The following is a 17595-nucleotide window of genomic DNA, read 5'->3' as shown; positions in this document are numbered from 1 at the left end:
AATGCATTTATTTCCCTGATACTTTTTAAACCTTTTTTTTTTTTTTTTAAATAAAGATGCAGTGAATTCCCCTTTCTCTGTGCCAAGGACCCGGAATTCTTTCCACCAATAACTAACGTCTCACAATTTCCTACCACTCTAACAAGTACTAGAAATCTCATTTCAAGTGAACTGATTACCAAAAGATTGAGATCTGAACAATGGCAAAATAACTGGTACTTCTTACCTCCAACTAGAAGTAGGCTTTGCTCTCAGCATTCTTTTTATATAGGCAAGGAAAGATAACAGAACACGGGGGGATTTGTTCAAACAACTCCCTGTATATACAAGCTGATCCATGTACATTGGAAATCCTTTCAAATAAAGGCCCCACAGCACAAACTTATGCACAAAGCAGTAACTCCACACTAGTTAACATCCCAGGGTGTTTCCAACTTACTCACAAACCCCTACGACCACCCCAATAGTCCCCCATTTTATAGACAGGGAAACTGAGGCACAGAAAGTTTAGGGAAGTTACCCAAAGTCACACAGCTAGCAAGTGGCAAAGCTGGAATTCAAACCCGAGCAGCCTAGCTCTAGAGACTAGTCTGAACCACAGTACCCTGTCACCAGTGTTGTTTCTATTGCTGTGCATCCACTGCTTGTGCAGTCACCAAATGCACACATTTCACATCAGCAGATGGCCATGTCCTCCTGCAGTGTTTATCTGGAGGTGACTAATGGCTTGGAGATGCCCACTTCTTCTGGAGTTTAGGTTCATGGCCACAAGTCACAGTGCCTGGGTATAAGTTATTTAAAGGGCAGGGAGACAGAGACAAGGACAAAAGTAACCAACCATCTCAATTTAAAAGAAACTGATCAAACAAGAGTTTATGATAAAAACTTTATTGTCTTAAATATCAAATGTTTTACACATCACTTTTTCTTCAGAAAGTTCCTATTAAAAAAAAGAAAAATAAAATAAAGTGTTTTGATTACTTAGGGCTGATACATTTCAGTATCTGACAAAAACTCAAACCCAAATGCATCTAGTTCACTCAGCTGCAGAGAGGTCCTATGTCTAGCCCCTAAACCAATGGCACAATGCAACCAACTGTGGGATTCCTGAGTTTGGTTCCCTTAAGTTCTCAGAGTTTCCCCAACTCTCAAAACCAAAGCGTTATGGGAGTAAAAGAGCTACTGATTGGCAAGCCTATTTTGCCAACCTGCCTAGTTGTTCTTGTAAGATGCAGTGGTCTCAAAGCTTAAAGAAAAATCAGGAAAGCAATAAAAGTACAATTGCAAGAACAAAGGGGAAAAGAGGGGTTTCTATTTGCTAAAATTTGCCAAATATGGCTACAAAACTGGTAAACAAACCTTACTTGAGTGCAAAGCCCATTAGCCCAACTTGCCATGGAAATAAAATTTTGAATAAAAATGGGCAAGTCAATGTTCACTGTAAGCGCATAGTAAAAAAAAGCAAATACACTGATCTGAGTATATCACCAGAACTATTTCGAAAGGATGATCAGGAGAATAGAGAATGGAAATATTATCATTCAGAGGGAAAGGTCTCAGATGGGAAGCATAAACTCAAAGCTGTGGGGCCTTCAGGGAAAGAAAAAGAAGTCTAATTAGCATCAGGTAATCTCAGACCAAAGTAATCTAGAAACAAACTGATGTGACTGCCTCTGATAGGAAATTACAGAGGTCTTCCTTTCTTCAAGTCACTGATGCATCATTCAAAGTTGTATGTAAAACAAACTCATGGTAAACAAAATAATTTATTAGTCATGCATCTTCCCAGGAAAAAAATATACCAGCATGCCCCTTCCCCAAGTCAGCTAATGAAAACCTTCCTATGGTACGTATTCAAAGAAATATAATTCTGTAAAAATTATTCTAATTCTGTATTCCACACCCCCACCCCAAGTCTTCTGTAGTTTGCTTAACTTTTTTTAGGTAAAAGAAATATCCTCTAACTCCTATGCCCTTGCACCATTTTCTCTGTAGCTTTCATTCCCTAAGATTGTGCTCTGAAACTTATCTGCTGTATCTTCTCACCTTTCACAGCCCCCAGAGGGTCTAGATTACCAATCACCAATACATAACAGATAAACCTGTGAGAGTTTTCTAACTGTAAACCTCAGAAGTCACTAGCAGTTAAGGTCCAGAAATTCTACCTGTATCCTTCAGGATTACTACATACGTGGTGATGTTTTAAATAATGGGTTAAAGAATGTCCTTTTGATGGAGCTGTCCTGTAGAAACACTTGGTAGAGCCTTGAATCTTCTTGTAAATAAATTTTGCCCACCATCCAGTCCCAGAACCACTGCTTGCTACATCTTCTGCTCTTGATTCCTATTTTCACATCTTGCGCTCAGCTGCTTTAAAACAGCAAATCTTCCAGAATCCTCTGCTAAGTCCTGTTGGCCCAGATGGTTAGTATTCCAGAGCAGCCGTGCTCAGAGGGGGAGTGGGAAGGATGCCGTAGCACACTCCGTATTTCTACCCTGCATGGAAGGAGGTCCTGATGGAAGGAAAAGTTGACTGTCACTGGTGCATATTAGGTCATCTTCCATTTACTTGCACTTGCACTTCTATCCTGCCCAATTCCCCCTCCACCAACAGTATACATTGATTTCTGAATCCTTGATCTCTTCAAGTGTTTCTACCAAATGTTAGAACATTTTTTGTTGGTTTCTCCGAGTCCATTTTTTTAAAAATATTTTTTTTAGAGCAGTTTTAGGTTCACAGCATCTAATTCCATTTTGAGCCTGATTTTCCCAGTTTTCTCTGAATTTGAACCAAATCATCCTAGTATGACTTTTAAAATAAATGATGCTAATAGGCAAAAATAGATCTTGCACTTGAAGCTAAAATTTGTTTCATGTCTCTTTACTAGACTGAAAGCTTCACAAGAGCAGCTTCCAGTCTGTTTTAGTCACTCCTGTATCCCCAGTGCTCACCAGTACCTGGCACACAGGCACTTAATGTTTGAATGAATAATGAACTCTTATTCAAAGATTCAAACTGCATAGCCTTCAAGAGAGTAAACGTTTCCTGTAATATAAGATTTTCTTGAACTTTTGCTCTGCCTTCACCACAATACTGACAGTGTAACAAAGAACATAATAAACACTTAGAAACCATTTTTTGGGGTATACCTGATACAAAAAAGCCATGTCATAATCCTTCTACCTGGGGAAATCTAATGATTTGGTGCAGGACAATTCTCAACCAACAATGAACGTGAGCCTTAGGACCACTCCATGCATGCCTATCTCCAGGAGAGCCGTTTTCAGACTTCCCCGCTGCCCCCCTCCTTCCACTTTTATTCCCCATCCAAATTTGATGCCTCTGCTATTTGGAGAAACTAAGGCACAAGAGAAAATCAAGCATATCAAAGCTTCCTCCCCTAAGTTCTTTGATTTACTCAGTGAACTCCTAGTAACATCTACCGAGGGACCACAAAGGTAGAGAATTTGAGCCATGATTTTACATCTCTGGTTCTCAAGGACATGCTTTGCACTTACTTTGTTGTTAACAGGAATTGGCGTTTTTAAATCTTTCAAAAAGAAAGCTATTTTTATTTCACAGAACTAAGTTAACATTCATCTTCTCGGAAGGGAACTCTTGAGAACTCTGTCTCTTTCTAGTTCAGCCGCGGACTACACTAAGTCACCAAATTCAAAGGAGATATTTGGCTTTTTGGTATCTGTGCTAGAGAATGCATAATCCAGTTAGCTTCTCTTATGACATGTTACCACTGATAACAAGTTTGAAATACGCAGCAGTTCAATTATCCTGCTTATACTCTCTGCAGGTGGCAAAGAGATAGGAAAAGGAAATCAGAATGTACTGCAACTCTTCTGGCCAGTTACTTGCAAGGCTGTATTTTATATACATAAAAACCACCATAACTGAAGACTACACCTGTAGATATAAAAATTGTTTGCTTTTTAATCTACGTAAAATTAACTGTAGGATATCTGTCTATCACACATGTATATATACACATGAACTGATGGTTAAACCAACTAAATTTTTATGGCTTTTACTAGGGATAGTAAGCTGTGCTAGGGGAAAAACAGGCAGATTCCACCTTAGCTGGTTATCATAGAATCAGTGACACAAAGTCTCATATATCTTTCCATGTAACTCTCTTACTGGAGAAATGCTCTGGGAAAAAAATACAAGGTGTGTGTCTCCCTTCAGTATATATGGAGACAAGGAGCTCTGGAAAGTTCTGTAGGCTGCAAGGCAGAACAGTTTTCATACACACTCATCATCTATGTAGTTCCCATTGTAACTGGTAATCTTTATATGTTAATGGCTAAAGCCCAAACTGTGGGACGAAGGCTACTGGCTGATGTCTGGATGCCTAAAGAGGTACGAGTGGAAGTAATTCTTACCAGCTGCAACGGCAAAATCTATAGCCTAGGTATAGCTGTCTGGTTACCAAGCACATTCTTATACACAGGAACCAACCAAAGGGAAACTGAAGAAGTCATATAGGTAAATCTTCTCCTCTCTTTGGTGAATAAACAGATACCACCCTTGGAGGCACCTGCTGACCACAAGGCTGTCCATTACCGGTTATGGCAAAGGAGCTATCCGGTAAAGCAGCCCATTACTGGTTATGGCTGGCCATTATCAGTTCTGTTGGCAACCAGAGGAGTTCACAATGATTTTATCTTATCCTTGGAGAAGTTAATCTCTAATTTCTGCACTCTGAATAAAAATTGAAAACGAAGGTTCACTAGTGTCATGTTCCTGAATTCCTTTTGTGTTTTACAACTGCTAAATTTAAAAATGATTCAAAATCTTGACAATGTCAACAACTTGACTTTCATACAAACGATGGACAGGAAGATTTAAAAAATCAAAAGCAATTATAAGTTGAAAGATAAATGATGAAAAAGGACAAGGATATTTGGCAAGTGGGTTAAGCTCAAAGTATTCCTAATAAGAATACATGTACAACGATAGGCCTATCCAATTTTCTCCTAGAAATAAATATACATATACATACAATAAAAGCTATCGTAATGAAAACTTTCCCAGATTGATATTCTATATCCCACCTGGGACTGACTCCCAAATCTCCACATTGTGAAAATTCAGTGGCCAAGCCTCTGAACAGTAGTCAGAGGAACTGCTAGTACAGAAAACTCTGAGGCCCATCTTCATACAGAAGGCCTTTTTGGAGGAGTCTACTGTCATAGACTCACCCCACTTTGTAACCCTACACTCATCCCACTTTGTGACCCTAAAGATTTATAAGCTTAGAATAAATTCCCAAGCATACCCATAACGCAAATCAGGGGCCCATTGCATTGCTACTAAATTTTGCTTCAATCATAGCACCACTACTTAATTACAGTCACAGCTCTAAGAGTCAGTTGACAGAAATCCTATCAGCAGGTTCCTAGTGCATCTTACATCTTTGGTGTAGGGCAGGCAAAAGGATCTACAGCACATGATTGTCTAAAAGAACACTTTAAAGACAATCTGGCTAACTTGTTCTGAGCGCCCTTCTGAACACAGTAAACTACAACTCTTTCTGTCAACCATTCCCTAACTTCAGAGGGTCATGCGGAATCTATGCAACTTTCCATCATATCACTCAGGCTCCTAACACACATACAAACCTCACAGCTAAAAGAAAGAACATGGAATAGGGTAAAAGAAATGTCTAAGTGCCCCCAAATCAAAAATTTTAGAACTCCTGAGATATGAGCCTCCATTTTGATTGTGCTCAATGACGTGCATTTTGACAGAAAGAATAAGCTTTTAAAGAGAGTAAGACTTTAGACAAAAATCACTTAAAGTTAAAAGTTCACAAATCACCCTTTTGAAGCTTCTGTTTCAAACACATTGCAAATTATAACCTGGAATAGGGAATTATCATTCTCAAAATTCTCTTCAATAAAACCAAGATTTCAGATTCCTGCTAGGTACATAAGAGGGTTTATTTTCCACGATAAAAAGTATCTAAAATCTACCCAGTAGAATTATTGCACAGTGGGGCCCACAGGACAATGATTTCCAAGGGCTAGTCCTCATATAAAAAAAGGCCACAATAAATACATCTATATACTATGCCCCACTCTAACTTGACATGTGTAAACAAAAATATGACGAACCTTGCTTAAAAAAAGAAACTCCTGAGGAAAGAAAGGGATGGAAAACTCTACCAAGGCCACTTGAGTCAGAAACTCCAATTACTATTTCCACTGCCATGAAAGACACTCACCAAATACACTGACCATTCCAAGCACCAAGATAAACCAGTGACAGGGTTATTTATCACACTTGAATATTTCACTCAGATCACAGCTCAAACTGAGCTTTAGAAGAACTTCCTAGAAGAAGATGAGTTTGGAAAGGAAATAAACTGCTGGCAATCAACCCACTAGCCGAACATAAGTTCATCATTAGTCATGAAGGGTTGAGCTGTGATCAGTGAGACGCTACCAAACCCAGTCACTAGTTAATTCCAGTGTTTAGGCCATTATTTTTCACTCACAGTTCTTGAAACATCACCATGACATTTGCAAATGGAATTACAGTTTTTTCTCTCTTTTTTTAAATCTGGGTAGCACCATGGTTCGCTCTAATGTTAATTCCCTCACAGTATCCCACCCAAGATATCTGGCAATCCACGCAGCAGCCTGTGATGTACAAAGCAGCCCAAGTTTTAGACCCTCCCAACTCATCCCATTAAAATGTCAAATCCTAACCACACGAATAAAAACATAGCACTCTAGGAGATATTCTTCAATTTCCTGTTACAACCGATGAATCATAATACATAATAAAGCACTAAGTATGATTCCAAACACCAAACCATGTAATCAAGTTTGTAAACCAAAAATTGAGTCAACAAGCCATACCTTGCCTACAGCACAGACACAGCCAGATTATGAAGTTGATCTGTTTTTAGCTGCATGGGTGGTGGGATTTCTCACGGCTTCTGCTTTTTAAAGCATTCACTCTCATTCTAAAATGGTATGCTATACACAAAACCACCAATTTTATTCCAGAATACATCATCTTAATGTTAATAAAAAGCTTCTGTATGCACATACTGCCAATACATTTAAAAAGGCCCAAATTTTAACAAATAGACAAATTCATCAGACAAGAGATCATAAATTACTTTGGCCGAAAAAAATCTTTAAAAAAAATCTGGCTCAACATTCTGCTTGCAGGTTTCTACATATACGTGTATGTGGTGAGTGTGTAGGTGTAGATATATAGCTTTTTTTTAAGGGAATGGAGTATGGTCTAGCCCACTTTTCCATGGTTATGTAGGAACTACAATGTTCTTTGCTAGCAAAACAAGAAGTGCAAGGTCTGCATTTCCACCAACTCGATGCAAAGCCCCAAGAGCTTCCTGCAAAGTAAAGCCGGCACGGAGAATCCGGTTAATGTCCGCAGCAGGAAAAGTTAATGGTGCAAGAAAGGAGGGACTTGAGGATGGATGGCTGGTAGGTGGTACAAATTCTAGAAGTGGCCCTGCAGCTTCAGAACAGACATTTTCTCTAGTCTCAGGCCTGTCTGTCACTGGATTCTGTGTGCCCTGACCCAAATCTTTAACCAATATGAAACTGGATGACAAGGACTCAGTTTGCTCAGAAGTCTGACTGAGTGCATCCTCCTCACCTGCTAAAAGTCCGGGTGAAATTTCTACACCAAAGGTGCAATGTAGTTGATTGGACGTTTCAGCTGAGGCTACAGTGACAGAACTGCTCTCATTTATTGACTCCTTAGGCTTGGGGACACCTTCCTTATCAGTTAATACGCCATCCCCTGGACCCCTGAAGTTAATATTTTCTACATCTTCTACTCCAGCGTCAGTTGAAGTGTATGTTAATTCTTCTGTCTTCACTGTTACAGATACGGCCTGATGAAAGGAGACCTGTGAACACTGTTCACTCTGGGTAGCTGTAAGATGCTCATTTTGGGTCCATCTCTCAGAAAGGTCCTTAATACCTGTTTGGCCCTCAGTTACTGTCTCTGATTGACAGATAACTTCTTCCGATGTGTTTTCTGAAGCTGGTTTACTACTAATGACCAAAAGTTCATGAAGTTCCTTCAAGGCTGCTGTTACAGATGAGCAAGATTCCTCTGTGGACTCTACAGATGGCTGACAACTGCCACAGAGACTTATTAAAGAGGAGGGGCAATTCCCGTATTCTTTACTTGTTCCAGACATTTCAACATTACTTTCTGGAAGCTGTAAATCCTGAGTGGAAATGGAATTACTCAAAATTTCAGAGGAAGGGTTACATTTTGATGTTTCTACTTCCATCAAGGGATTATCTAAGGTGAGATCAGATGCACCGATGTTCCTGACGCTGGTATTCTGACCACCTGCTGAATTAAGCCCAGCAGCTAGGGACTCTTCAACTATATCTACTTCCATAAGTGTTTCTGAACTTGAGCAGCCAAAGCATCCTGAAGGTAGAATATTTTTCTCTGTACCCGAAAGGTCCACAGTCTGCTGTAGCCTGTCTCCTTTCATTGTAGCTTCCGAACCAATACTTCTTTGTTGATCCTGTTGCCTTTCTCCAAGAAGTTCAAGGTCCCCTGTGTTACAAAGATGTTCTCGGCCATGTAGAGCATTCTGTTGTACAACCTCATGCTGTTCATTCCTTGGTTCTTCATGCTGCTGAAGGCCACTCGCTTGACTCAGGTCCTGATATTCTGGATGCCAACCCTTTTCATCTTTTAGCCTCTGTGGTTCTTGCATCCTAGTGACAGATAAACTAACTTCCTGTCTTGTGTGGAGATGAGATGTGAGGCCCTGGGTGCTTCTTTCAGCAGATTTCTCTAGATTATCTGCAACAATGGCTTCTTCGAGTGAATTCTGCAAAGGCATAGCTGGACTCTGGTCTGCTGGAGCACTGTCTGCTGAAGAAGCACAATCAGAAAGATCCTGCAGAGGAAGATGCTCTTTCTTTTCAGAGGTTACCTGGAATTCAGCTGAAGCCTTCAAAGCCTTCAGAGCTTTAGGTTCAGTGCTGTCTGGGTCGCTGGGCTCAACAGGGCAGACTGAAGCAGAGACAGAGTGAGCAAGACTTGAAGGATTACCGATCTCAGGACTCTGTCCTGAAGGATGGGCTTGATGGTTAAATCCATCTGAAGTTGGTAATGATGACATTCCCAGTGAGGTAGTTTCTTTACCGCTTTTCTCTATATAGAACAACAGTGAAAGGAAAAAAGATTAATTAGCAGGTTACAAAGGCCACTAAACTATCAGAGAACACAAATCTAAACGGGACACAACAAAATCAGGTCCTTAAACTTGGGTTTGTCTTATATTTATAGACTTTATACAAGAACCATTCTCATCATGGTGGACTAATTTAACATCATAGCATCAGGATAAGAGGTAGGCATGTTCTTAACAAAATATGTGTACTGTCATTCAACATTTTTATTTAAGTACCACATAAGGGCTGAGTTAGTGCTCAAGACTGAAGGACATTTATGTATCTTTATTCTCAGTGGGTTCAGAACTCTAGAATAGTTTCTCCAAGTGTGTTCTCTCTATCACTTGCCCTAAAATCACCTGGGATGTTTCCTAAGCATGCAGATTCTGGATACCATCCTTGGGATAAACCCAGGAATTTGTATTTTCAGTAAGTTCCTCAGGTGATTCTTAAAAGCACAATACAATCTTGAGGATTTCAGTACTAGAATGATTCTCGTGTCAATTCACTTTCAGAGTGTCAAATGTGAACACTGAGAAGTCCAAACCAGGTATATCTGGGACAGAGCAGGAATTATAAAGAGAAATAAGAATGTGATACTACTCAGGGACCTTCAGAAGACAGAGAAGCAAACATTCTATTTACTTCTATCCAAACATTCCAAAAACTATGTGAGCTTGACTCAGAACCAAAAAAAGCACTAAAGATCAAACAGATTAAATCCCAATTATTATCTTACCAAATAATGCAATTTTAAAAAGGATTATCAGTTACTTTATCACATTAGCAACTAAGTAAGAATATTTAAGTACTTTAAGGGCAGGGAAATGTGGGCAGGGGAGGGCAGTGGAGGGATATAGTTCATAAATTTTCCAATAAGCAATAACAATTTAGATCCACTGCAACTTACTGACCACTCATAAAAAAATGGAAGGATTAAATACCACACCTCAATGTAAACATCATGATGTCTTTAAACATCAGTTCCAACTCTCCTTTTGCCACTAATCCAATTAAAAATTGACCTCTATGCAATTATTACAAGATCTTTAATTAAAAGTCAAAGGCTGGTAACAAAAATGACATCACAATACAAACTATTAGGACAGATGCAACTCAAATGCTTCATGTTGACTGTATCTTAAGAAGTCATGAAGCAATGCAGTTATGATTCAAAAGGCTCTAAATCATTCTAATCCAACATAGGTTAACAGCTTGAAAAGATAAAGCACTATGTCAGGAAGTTACTGACTTCTTGTGAAATAATCTTAATAGTTTAGGGATAAACAGGAAAACAGCGTGTATCTCAGTGCAAACTATATTCATTAGAGTCTAGAAACACAGTTATTAGTTTTATTTATCAATCTCTAAGGCTGACTCTGAAAGAGGTTCAATTTTGAGTTAATGAGAACACAAAGATGCACTGTAGTGAAATATCCATGTTATTAGCAGCACAGAGGTGGGCAAAGGTAATGGCCTTCTGGCAACGGTACGTCAGTTATAACAGCTGGGGGAGGTGAAGGTGAACATGACCTCAATGTACTCCGTACTCACTATGAAAGCGGCATATAGTCCTCCCGTAGCTGAGATGGTCAGTTTCACTGGCCTAAGTCCTAAATGTAGGGGAGGACTGGGTCAGTACTATAGGACAGGAGAAGAGGATGAGGACAACGGACATTAATAATTAAAGATGGCTGCTTTTAACCCATCCTTACAAGGAAAATGAAAGAAAGAAGTAATTAAATGCTATATATCTAATTACAACCAGCCTGCAAACCCCTATAAAGTCCTAGGTTGATCGTCTAAAAAGACCACTTTTCCTTCTTTTAATAGATCAGTCAGTGCACTCAGGCTGACATTTATCATATCTGCACTACAGGGATATGGAAGCAGAGAGCCTCCTGTGGAAAACTGTCAGGCTAGGGAGAGAGGGAAAAGCAAAGTTTCAGCTCTTGTTGGAAGATTAAACTTCAGTCCTGCCTATGTTATTGACTCTGTGACCCTGGCCAAGTCACCTGGCCTGTTTCCATTTCTTCTTCAACAGAATGAAAATTTCAGCCCCTCTATAATGCTGGTAGTTGTGTGCAGTAATGTGAAAAATACACTTTCAGTTTTTCAGAAGAAAGGGACTTATAAAATCCCTAATAACACAGTCATCTCCAACAACAAAGTGCTGTGATGCTAATATTCTTGATCTGATATTCACAATGGTCATTTGTTATCGCTGGGATTTTTTCCCCCTTGAACTGTTCTAATGACTGATACAATTTTAAATAGGAAACCATGCTTAGATATGTATGTATGCCAACATACAAATACACATACAGGCTAGTTGTAACCAGATTAAACAAGGTGAAATGGTGAATAATGACAAGCTAAATTCTAGAACTGCTGCGGATACGAAGTCTTTCAGACCACAGACGATGACTGGGTGGAAGGCTTAACGTGGTGTCTATAAATACCTGGTCTGGGGCCCACTCCAGCTGCAGTACACACACACTACATGCATCATGGCTTCTGACGCTCTGTTTGAATTAGGAAACAGACAAGCAAACTCGGGTTAACAATGCAAACCACACAGCATGCAGGGTTATAGTCTCCATTCCTTTGCCATCTTTAAGATCAGGAACTGGCAGAGTCAAAGTGGGGGAATGTTCCTGTAGTTTGGACATCAAAAAGATTTGCTGGTTGCTTTAATTCTCTCACAATACATAAAGCAATGTGTCAACTTCAACAGATTTTCAACAGAACTTGGAAAGAAATTAATTTTACACACCTACACAGAGAATTCATGGGCAAACGTGAAATAGGTGAAAAAAAGTAGATCCATAGACGGAATTACATGATATGGAAATCCTATGGAGTAAAGGTGAGCGAACACATATTATAGAAACTTTCAAATTTTCTTTTTCAGTTGAGATTTATTTTTAGAAGAAAAACAAACCAAACCTGATTACTTATCCTGGCTTACCTTCTTTATTTTTTAAAATACTCTGAATTATTACTTTTTTGAATTATTTTTTAATCAATAGAAAAGATAAAGATATTCTGCTGTAGAGTATCCACCAAAGAGACAGTTTTTAGCAAAAATACGTTCACCTACTATGTCTAGAGGTAGGTGATTTTGATGATAGTGGGAAGCTGATGTTCCAAACAAACAGAATCTGATGTTGAAGAATTATCTCACTATTTAAACATTACAAAAATTAGCGCAAGCCATATATTGTCAGTAACAAAAGGTCACATGGGTAAAGAGCCACTTCCTTTTAATCCTTTAAAACTGGTACGCCCCCTTCACTATGGCTGAAAACATCTGTGGTTTCTATTTTAATCTCTTCAACTTTTTATTAAAAGAAAGTAATTACTCAAAGAGGGTAACCGTTAGTAGGTTATAAAGCACTGCTACCGTCAGCTAGTGTTTCTCCAGTAAAAGCACCAGAACTGTGGTGGGAACAATAGAGGTTTCACAAAATGATAACATATCCTCATTTTACTAATGTATAGTATTATGACTAAGCTAACAAGTTACTAAACAAAACAAAACAAAAAGTAAAACCTTCTAAGTAGATATGTAAAACTCATTCAAGCTTGCCTTGTGGGTAAGGTTAAAACTATTAATTTATTAGTCTTTCTCTGTCTGGTTGTTCAAAATTCTCCCCTTCCTACCAAATACTTAAATCACAACCCAAACTGTACTTCATATGTAAAACTGAGCCAAAAGGGTGGTGGTGGAGCAGATTCTGAACAAAGCCAGCTTGGAAACTCCATCTGCTACTCACGCTCATTCTAAAAAGTCTCAAGGCTAGACCACTGGATGTTCTCTGGTGATACACACTGGCAAAATCTGGCTGCTTATTGTTAAAGCTCTTATCTTTTTTGTCCTTAGGAGAAAGCTACTCCCTGAACTTGTAGCTCTAATACATTTTACTATATCAGCAAATGCAATGTGTGATATTAGTCACTAATGAAGAATTACAGCTCAAGACTTTAAAATAACTCAAACTTAAAAGTTAATTCTCTTTAGCTTCTAGAAAATATATTCCAGAGTCACTGTTCTGTAACAGATGGGGAAAATTTATCCACAGAAGTGGGATTTCGGCATAACTGTGTCCCTCCATTTTACCCAGAAAACTTGGTTTGATCTTTAGAATTAAAGAAGCTACAACAACTGAGACTTAGGAAAAAAAAGTATTAGGTAGCTTCATTTCGGTGGCAGCACTTTCAGTAGGTATTAAAAAGCTTAGTGCTGCTAAGTCACAGACACAATGTCATCCTCCAAAATAAATGGGCCTAAGAAAAGAACAAGAAAATTTCCAGGAAATGTTGAACTCAAAAGGAAGTTTCTGCTTACTGTTATAATTTTCTTCAAGAAAAAAAAACACAAGATTCTTTAGGAATCCTACCAAAATGTGCCTAAGCAAAGAACTCCCCACTCTATCTTGGACACAGCAATGGATTGCTATTTCTGGATCTATTGAAACACGGGAGTTTTTCTGTACTGTATTTAGAGATGGGAGGAGGCAGTAAGAAGACAAGGAACATACCTACAACAGGACGATGAGACTGATTACGACTGGAAAGGTCCCTATTCCCCTCTGAAGCTCCAACTTCCCTGGCTCACCCACCAATAACGAGTATTATTTAAGAGCTTCGCCACTCCAAATACCTGCATCCTCTACAGATTTTTGAAGGGCTTCTGCTAATTCTTGGTCTGCAATCTCCTCTGGCCGTACTTCCTCTCGCCCGGCCCCATATGCCAACCGGGCACACTCTGGTAACTCCCCCTCAGGAAGGAAGGTGGTCTTTGAGCCTGTGGTGCCGATCACGAGTACATTTTTCTTGAGGTCAATGGAACACTTAGAAAAAGAAACCAAACACTGATGATAGCAGATAGAACACGATGCAGGAAAATTATGATCTTGAATTTAAAACTCCATTCACAAAGAGCAACACTGACAGAGATGCCTCAGAAAACCAATTTTATCTAAAAGTATTTAAACTTTAAGCTGTGTGACATTGTTAATTTAGAATCTATATCTATATATATATATTTAATTTAATTTATTTATTTGTTTTTGGCTGCACTGGGTCTTCGTTGCTGCGCACTGACTTTTCTCTAGTTGCGGCAAGCAGGGGCTGCTCTTCGTTGCGGTGCATGGGCTTCTTTCTCATTGCGGTGGCTTCTCTTGTTGCGGAGCATGGGCTCCAGTAGTTGTGGCACGTGGGCTCAGTAGTTGTGGCGCGAGGGCTCTAGAGCGCAGGCTCAGTAGCTGTGGCGCACAGGCTTAGTTGCTCCGCGGCATGTGAGATCTTCCTGGACCAGGGCTTGAACCTGTGTCCCCTGAATTGGCAGGTGGATTCTTAACCATTGTGCCACCAGGGAAGCCCTAGAATCATTTTTTTTTTTAAATAAATTTATTTACTTATTTTTGGCTGCATTGGGTCTTCGTTGCTGTGCGCGTCTTTCTCTAGTTGTGGTGAGTGGAGGCTACTGTTCGTTGCGGTGCATGGGCTTCTCATTGCGGTGGCTTCTCTTGTTGTGGAGCTCAGGCTCTAGCCTCGTGAGCTTCAGTAGTTGTGGCACATGGGTTCAGTAGTTGTGGTGCACGGGCTCAGTAGTTGTGGCTCATGGGCTTAGCTGCTACGCAGCATGTGGGATCTTCCCGGACCAGGGCTCGAACCCAGGTCACCTGCATTGGCAGGTGGATTCTTAACCACTGTGCCACTAGGGAAGCCCCCTAGAATCTTTTTAAATATTTAAATTGTATAGCAGAATGATCTTTATGGGATACAGTTTACACTTCTTTGTCAAACACAGCAATTGTTCATGTCTGAATTCAAATGCAATACATATTCATTGTACAAAATTTGGAAAACTGCACGCCATAATCAGCAGCCACACCTTTTAGAAACATATCAGTGACTTTTTAAAAACTAAAACTGAGACATACCATTTATATAGGTCTACATTTTTGCTTTTTGCTTAGTGTATAAAGTACAGCTTATATTTAAAGTCTATGCCAATGGTCTCAAAAGTGATATATGGACAAGACGAGCTCTACAAAAGTATTCTGTATTTCATACTTATGCTATCCTCTTTTTCAGTATATTTTTATAATTACTTAATATAGGACAGTTACACACATATATTTTGAATCCGTAAAGCTGGAGACTGCTAGTCTATACCATGACTTAAAAATAGCGATAAATAAATAAATAAATAGGAAGAGATTAGCAACAAGTTAATAAATCAGGTTTTATTTATATGTGCATTCGCTCATTCCTTCTACTTAAAACTATGCACCTGGATTTGAATATCAATGCAATATATTTCAATGGGAATTTAACATTAAACATTTAAAAAAGAGTATTAGTGTGCTTGCTTAGGAAGCACATATACTAAAACTGAAACGATGCAGAGATTAGCATGGCCCCTGCGCAAGGATGACACGCAAATTCGTGAAGTGTTCCATATTTTTATATTACTCAGCCATAAAAAAGAACGAAATACTGCCATTTTCAGTGATGTGGATGGACCTAGGGATTGTCATACTGAGTGAAGTAAGTCAGACGGAGAAAAACAAATATATGAATATTGCGTATATGTGGAATCTAAAAAAAATGGTACAAATGAACCTATTTACAAAACAGAAACTGAGTCACAGATGTAGAAAACAAACTCATGGTTTCCAAGGGTGGGAGGGATAAATTGGGAGATTGGGATTGACATATACACACTACTATATATATATCGATAAGATAGATAACTAATAAGAACCTACTGTATAGCACAGGGAATTCTATTCAATAGTCTGTAATGACCCATATGGGAAGAGAATCTAAAAAAGAGTAGACAGCTGAAACTAACACAACATTGTAGTAAATCAACTATACTCCAATTTAAAAAAAAGAAAAAAAAGAATATTAGTGACATAAAAATGTTGACTAGATATGAAACCGTGTTGGGAAAATTTTTACTACCCAAGAGCACAATAATTGCTTCTTCAATGAGTGAAGTTTATCTTTAAACAAATTATTAGGCTTCAGAATGGAAATATAAAAATCACTGCAAATGAAAATATTTATAAATCATTCTCCCTGTACTAAATAAACATTTCCATTCCCAACATCTTATGTACACCTTTTTCCTTAATCTCGAAGCTCTTCTCCCCAAGTATTGTTTGACCAGCTACTAAGGATTTACTAAACTTAGGCTCGCAGTAAAATCATCATTGTGTATTATGTACATCTCCCTACAAACCCATCAAAAAATTACTTGAGGCACTTCCCTGGTGGTCCAGTGGTTAAGACTCTGCACTCCCAATGCAGGGGGCCTGGGTTCAATCCCTGATCTGGGAACCAGATCCCGCATGCCACAACTAAGAGCCCGCATGCCACAATCAAAAGATCCCGCACTTGGCAGCGAAGATCCCACATGCCACAACGAAGACCCAGAGCAGCCAAATAAATAAATATTTTTTAAAAATTGTTTTAAAAAAATTACTTGAGTTCTAATCAGAAACTAAAAATTACACAAGGGAACCAAATTGTCCATTATAGTCTCAAAACAGATGGCAAGATTCAACAGATTCAGAACGATTTCACAAAAAGGTTCTATTTCTACTGATACAGAATTTCAAACCTTGTATATGACAACATCACCAATTAAGGACCTTTCCAGGTTTGAAGTCATGCTTCTTAGTTTTGCAGTATATACAGCCATGATGGAATAACCATTTAACACACAAAAAGCCAACACAAAAAGAAAGTGAAGCTCTTAATTACCTGATGCCGTTTCAGCATGTCCAGTCCCAAAAGCATGTCCATGGGCTGTTCCTCAAGTATAGAGAAGGAACACGCCAGGAAATCTCCTTCAATTTGAACCTGAGCTAAAGCACATGAAGAAAGGAAGAGGTTACTGATTTTTCCAGGGAAGGTCTGGAAATGTATCTATCATTCTGTGTCTTTCTTCCTGCAATCAGTCAAAGTCAAGCCAAAGCATGCAAACAAGTGAGTGAAGTATGAAAATCCAATAAGACCAATAATCAGGTTAAAAGCCAATGAAGGCACCAGCTCATAAAGTGGATTGGGTAGAACTACTGCCCACAAGACCTGGCTTGATATATGATACATGCTCAGCTGGTGAGGAAAGCTGGCATTAAGAATTTAAAAAAAAAAAAAAGAAGAAAAAAAGACCAAGACCAATTCCTCCAATATTAACCACCTGCTTCCTGTACACTTACAAAAGGCTTTCTAAAAGGAAAATAAAATCAGTACACTTTAAACCTTTTAAATTAAGCTCCAAGAAGTAAACTGTTTATTACTGCCTGTTATAACCAAGTTTCTTTGCTTGAAGTCTCCTGCCTTGCCGCTTTCCTCAATTACTCC

At 38.9% G+C, this 17595-nt stretch overlaps 1 protein-coding gene and 1 non-coding gene across 8 annotated transcripts in view; one reads left to right on the top strand and one right to left on the bottom strand.

Moving 5' to 3' along the window:
* Positions 1–907: 907 nt before the first annotated feature.
* Positions 908–17595, bottom strand: part of DDI2 (DNA damage inducible 1 homolog 2) — a 48213-nt gene continuing 31525 nt past the window's right edge. For 2 of the 7 annotated variants that reach the window (XM_068538949.1, XM_068538950.1), the window contains 3 exons: positions 16993–17096; positions 13874–14063; positions 4859–9187 (listed from right to left, as the gene is read on the bottom strand). In XM_068538949.1, coding sequence (XP_068395050.1) covers positions 7296–9187; positions 13874–14063; positions 16993–17096 — 2186 coding nt within the window. In that variant the 3' untranslated portion in view covers positions 4859–7295. Of the gene's footprint in view, positions 2514–4858; positions 9188–10761; positions 10936–11669; positions 11733–13873; positions 14064–16992; positions 17097–17595 lie in introns of those variants that run through there. The other 5 variants (XM_068538951.1, XM_068538955.1, XM_068538956.1 and 2 more) reach the window with 5 other exon arrangements.
* Positions 15583–15686, top strand: LOC137763118 (U6 spliceosomal RNA). The gene has a single exon (XR_011073684.1). It is a non-coding gene; the product is annotated as a U6 spliceosomal RNA (small nuclear RNA).

The sequence above is a fragment of the Eschrichtius robustus genome, chromosome 3, assembly GCF_028021215.1.
Source record: "Eschrichtius robustus isolate mEscRob2 chromosome 3, mEscRob2.pri, whole genome shotgun sequence".
NCBI lineage: Eukaryota > Metazoa > Chordata > Mammalia > Artiodactyla > Eschrichtiidae > Eschrichtius > Eschrichtius robustus.
The sequence above is the reverse complement of the archived record's forward strand: the minus strand, read 5'-3'. Positions and strand labels throughout refer to the sequence as shown.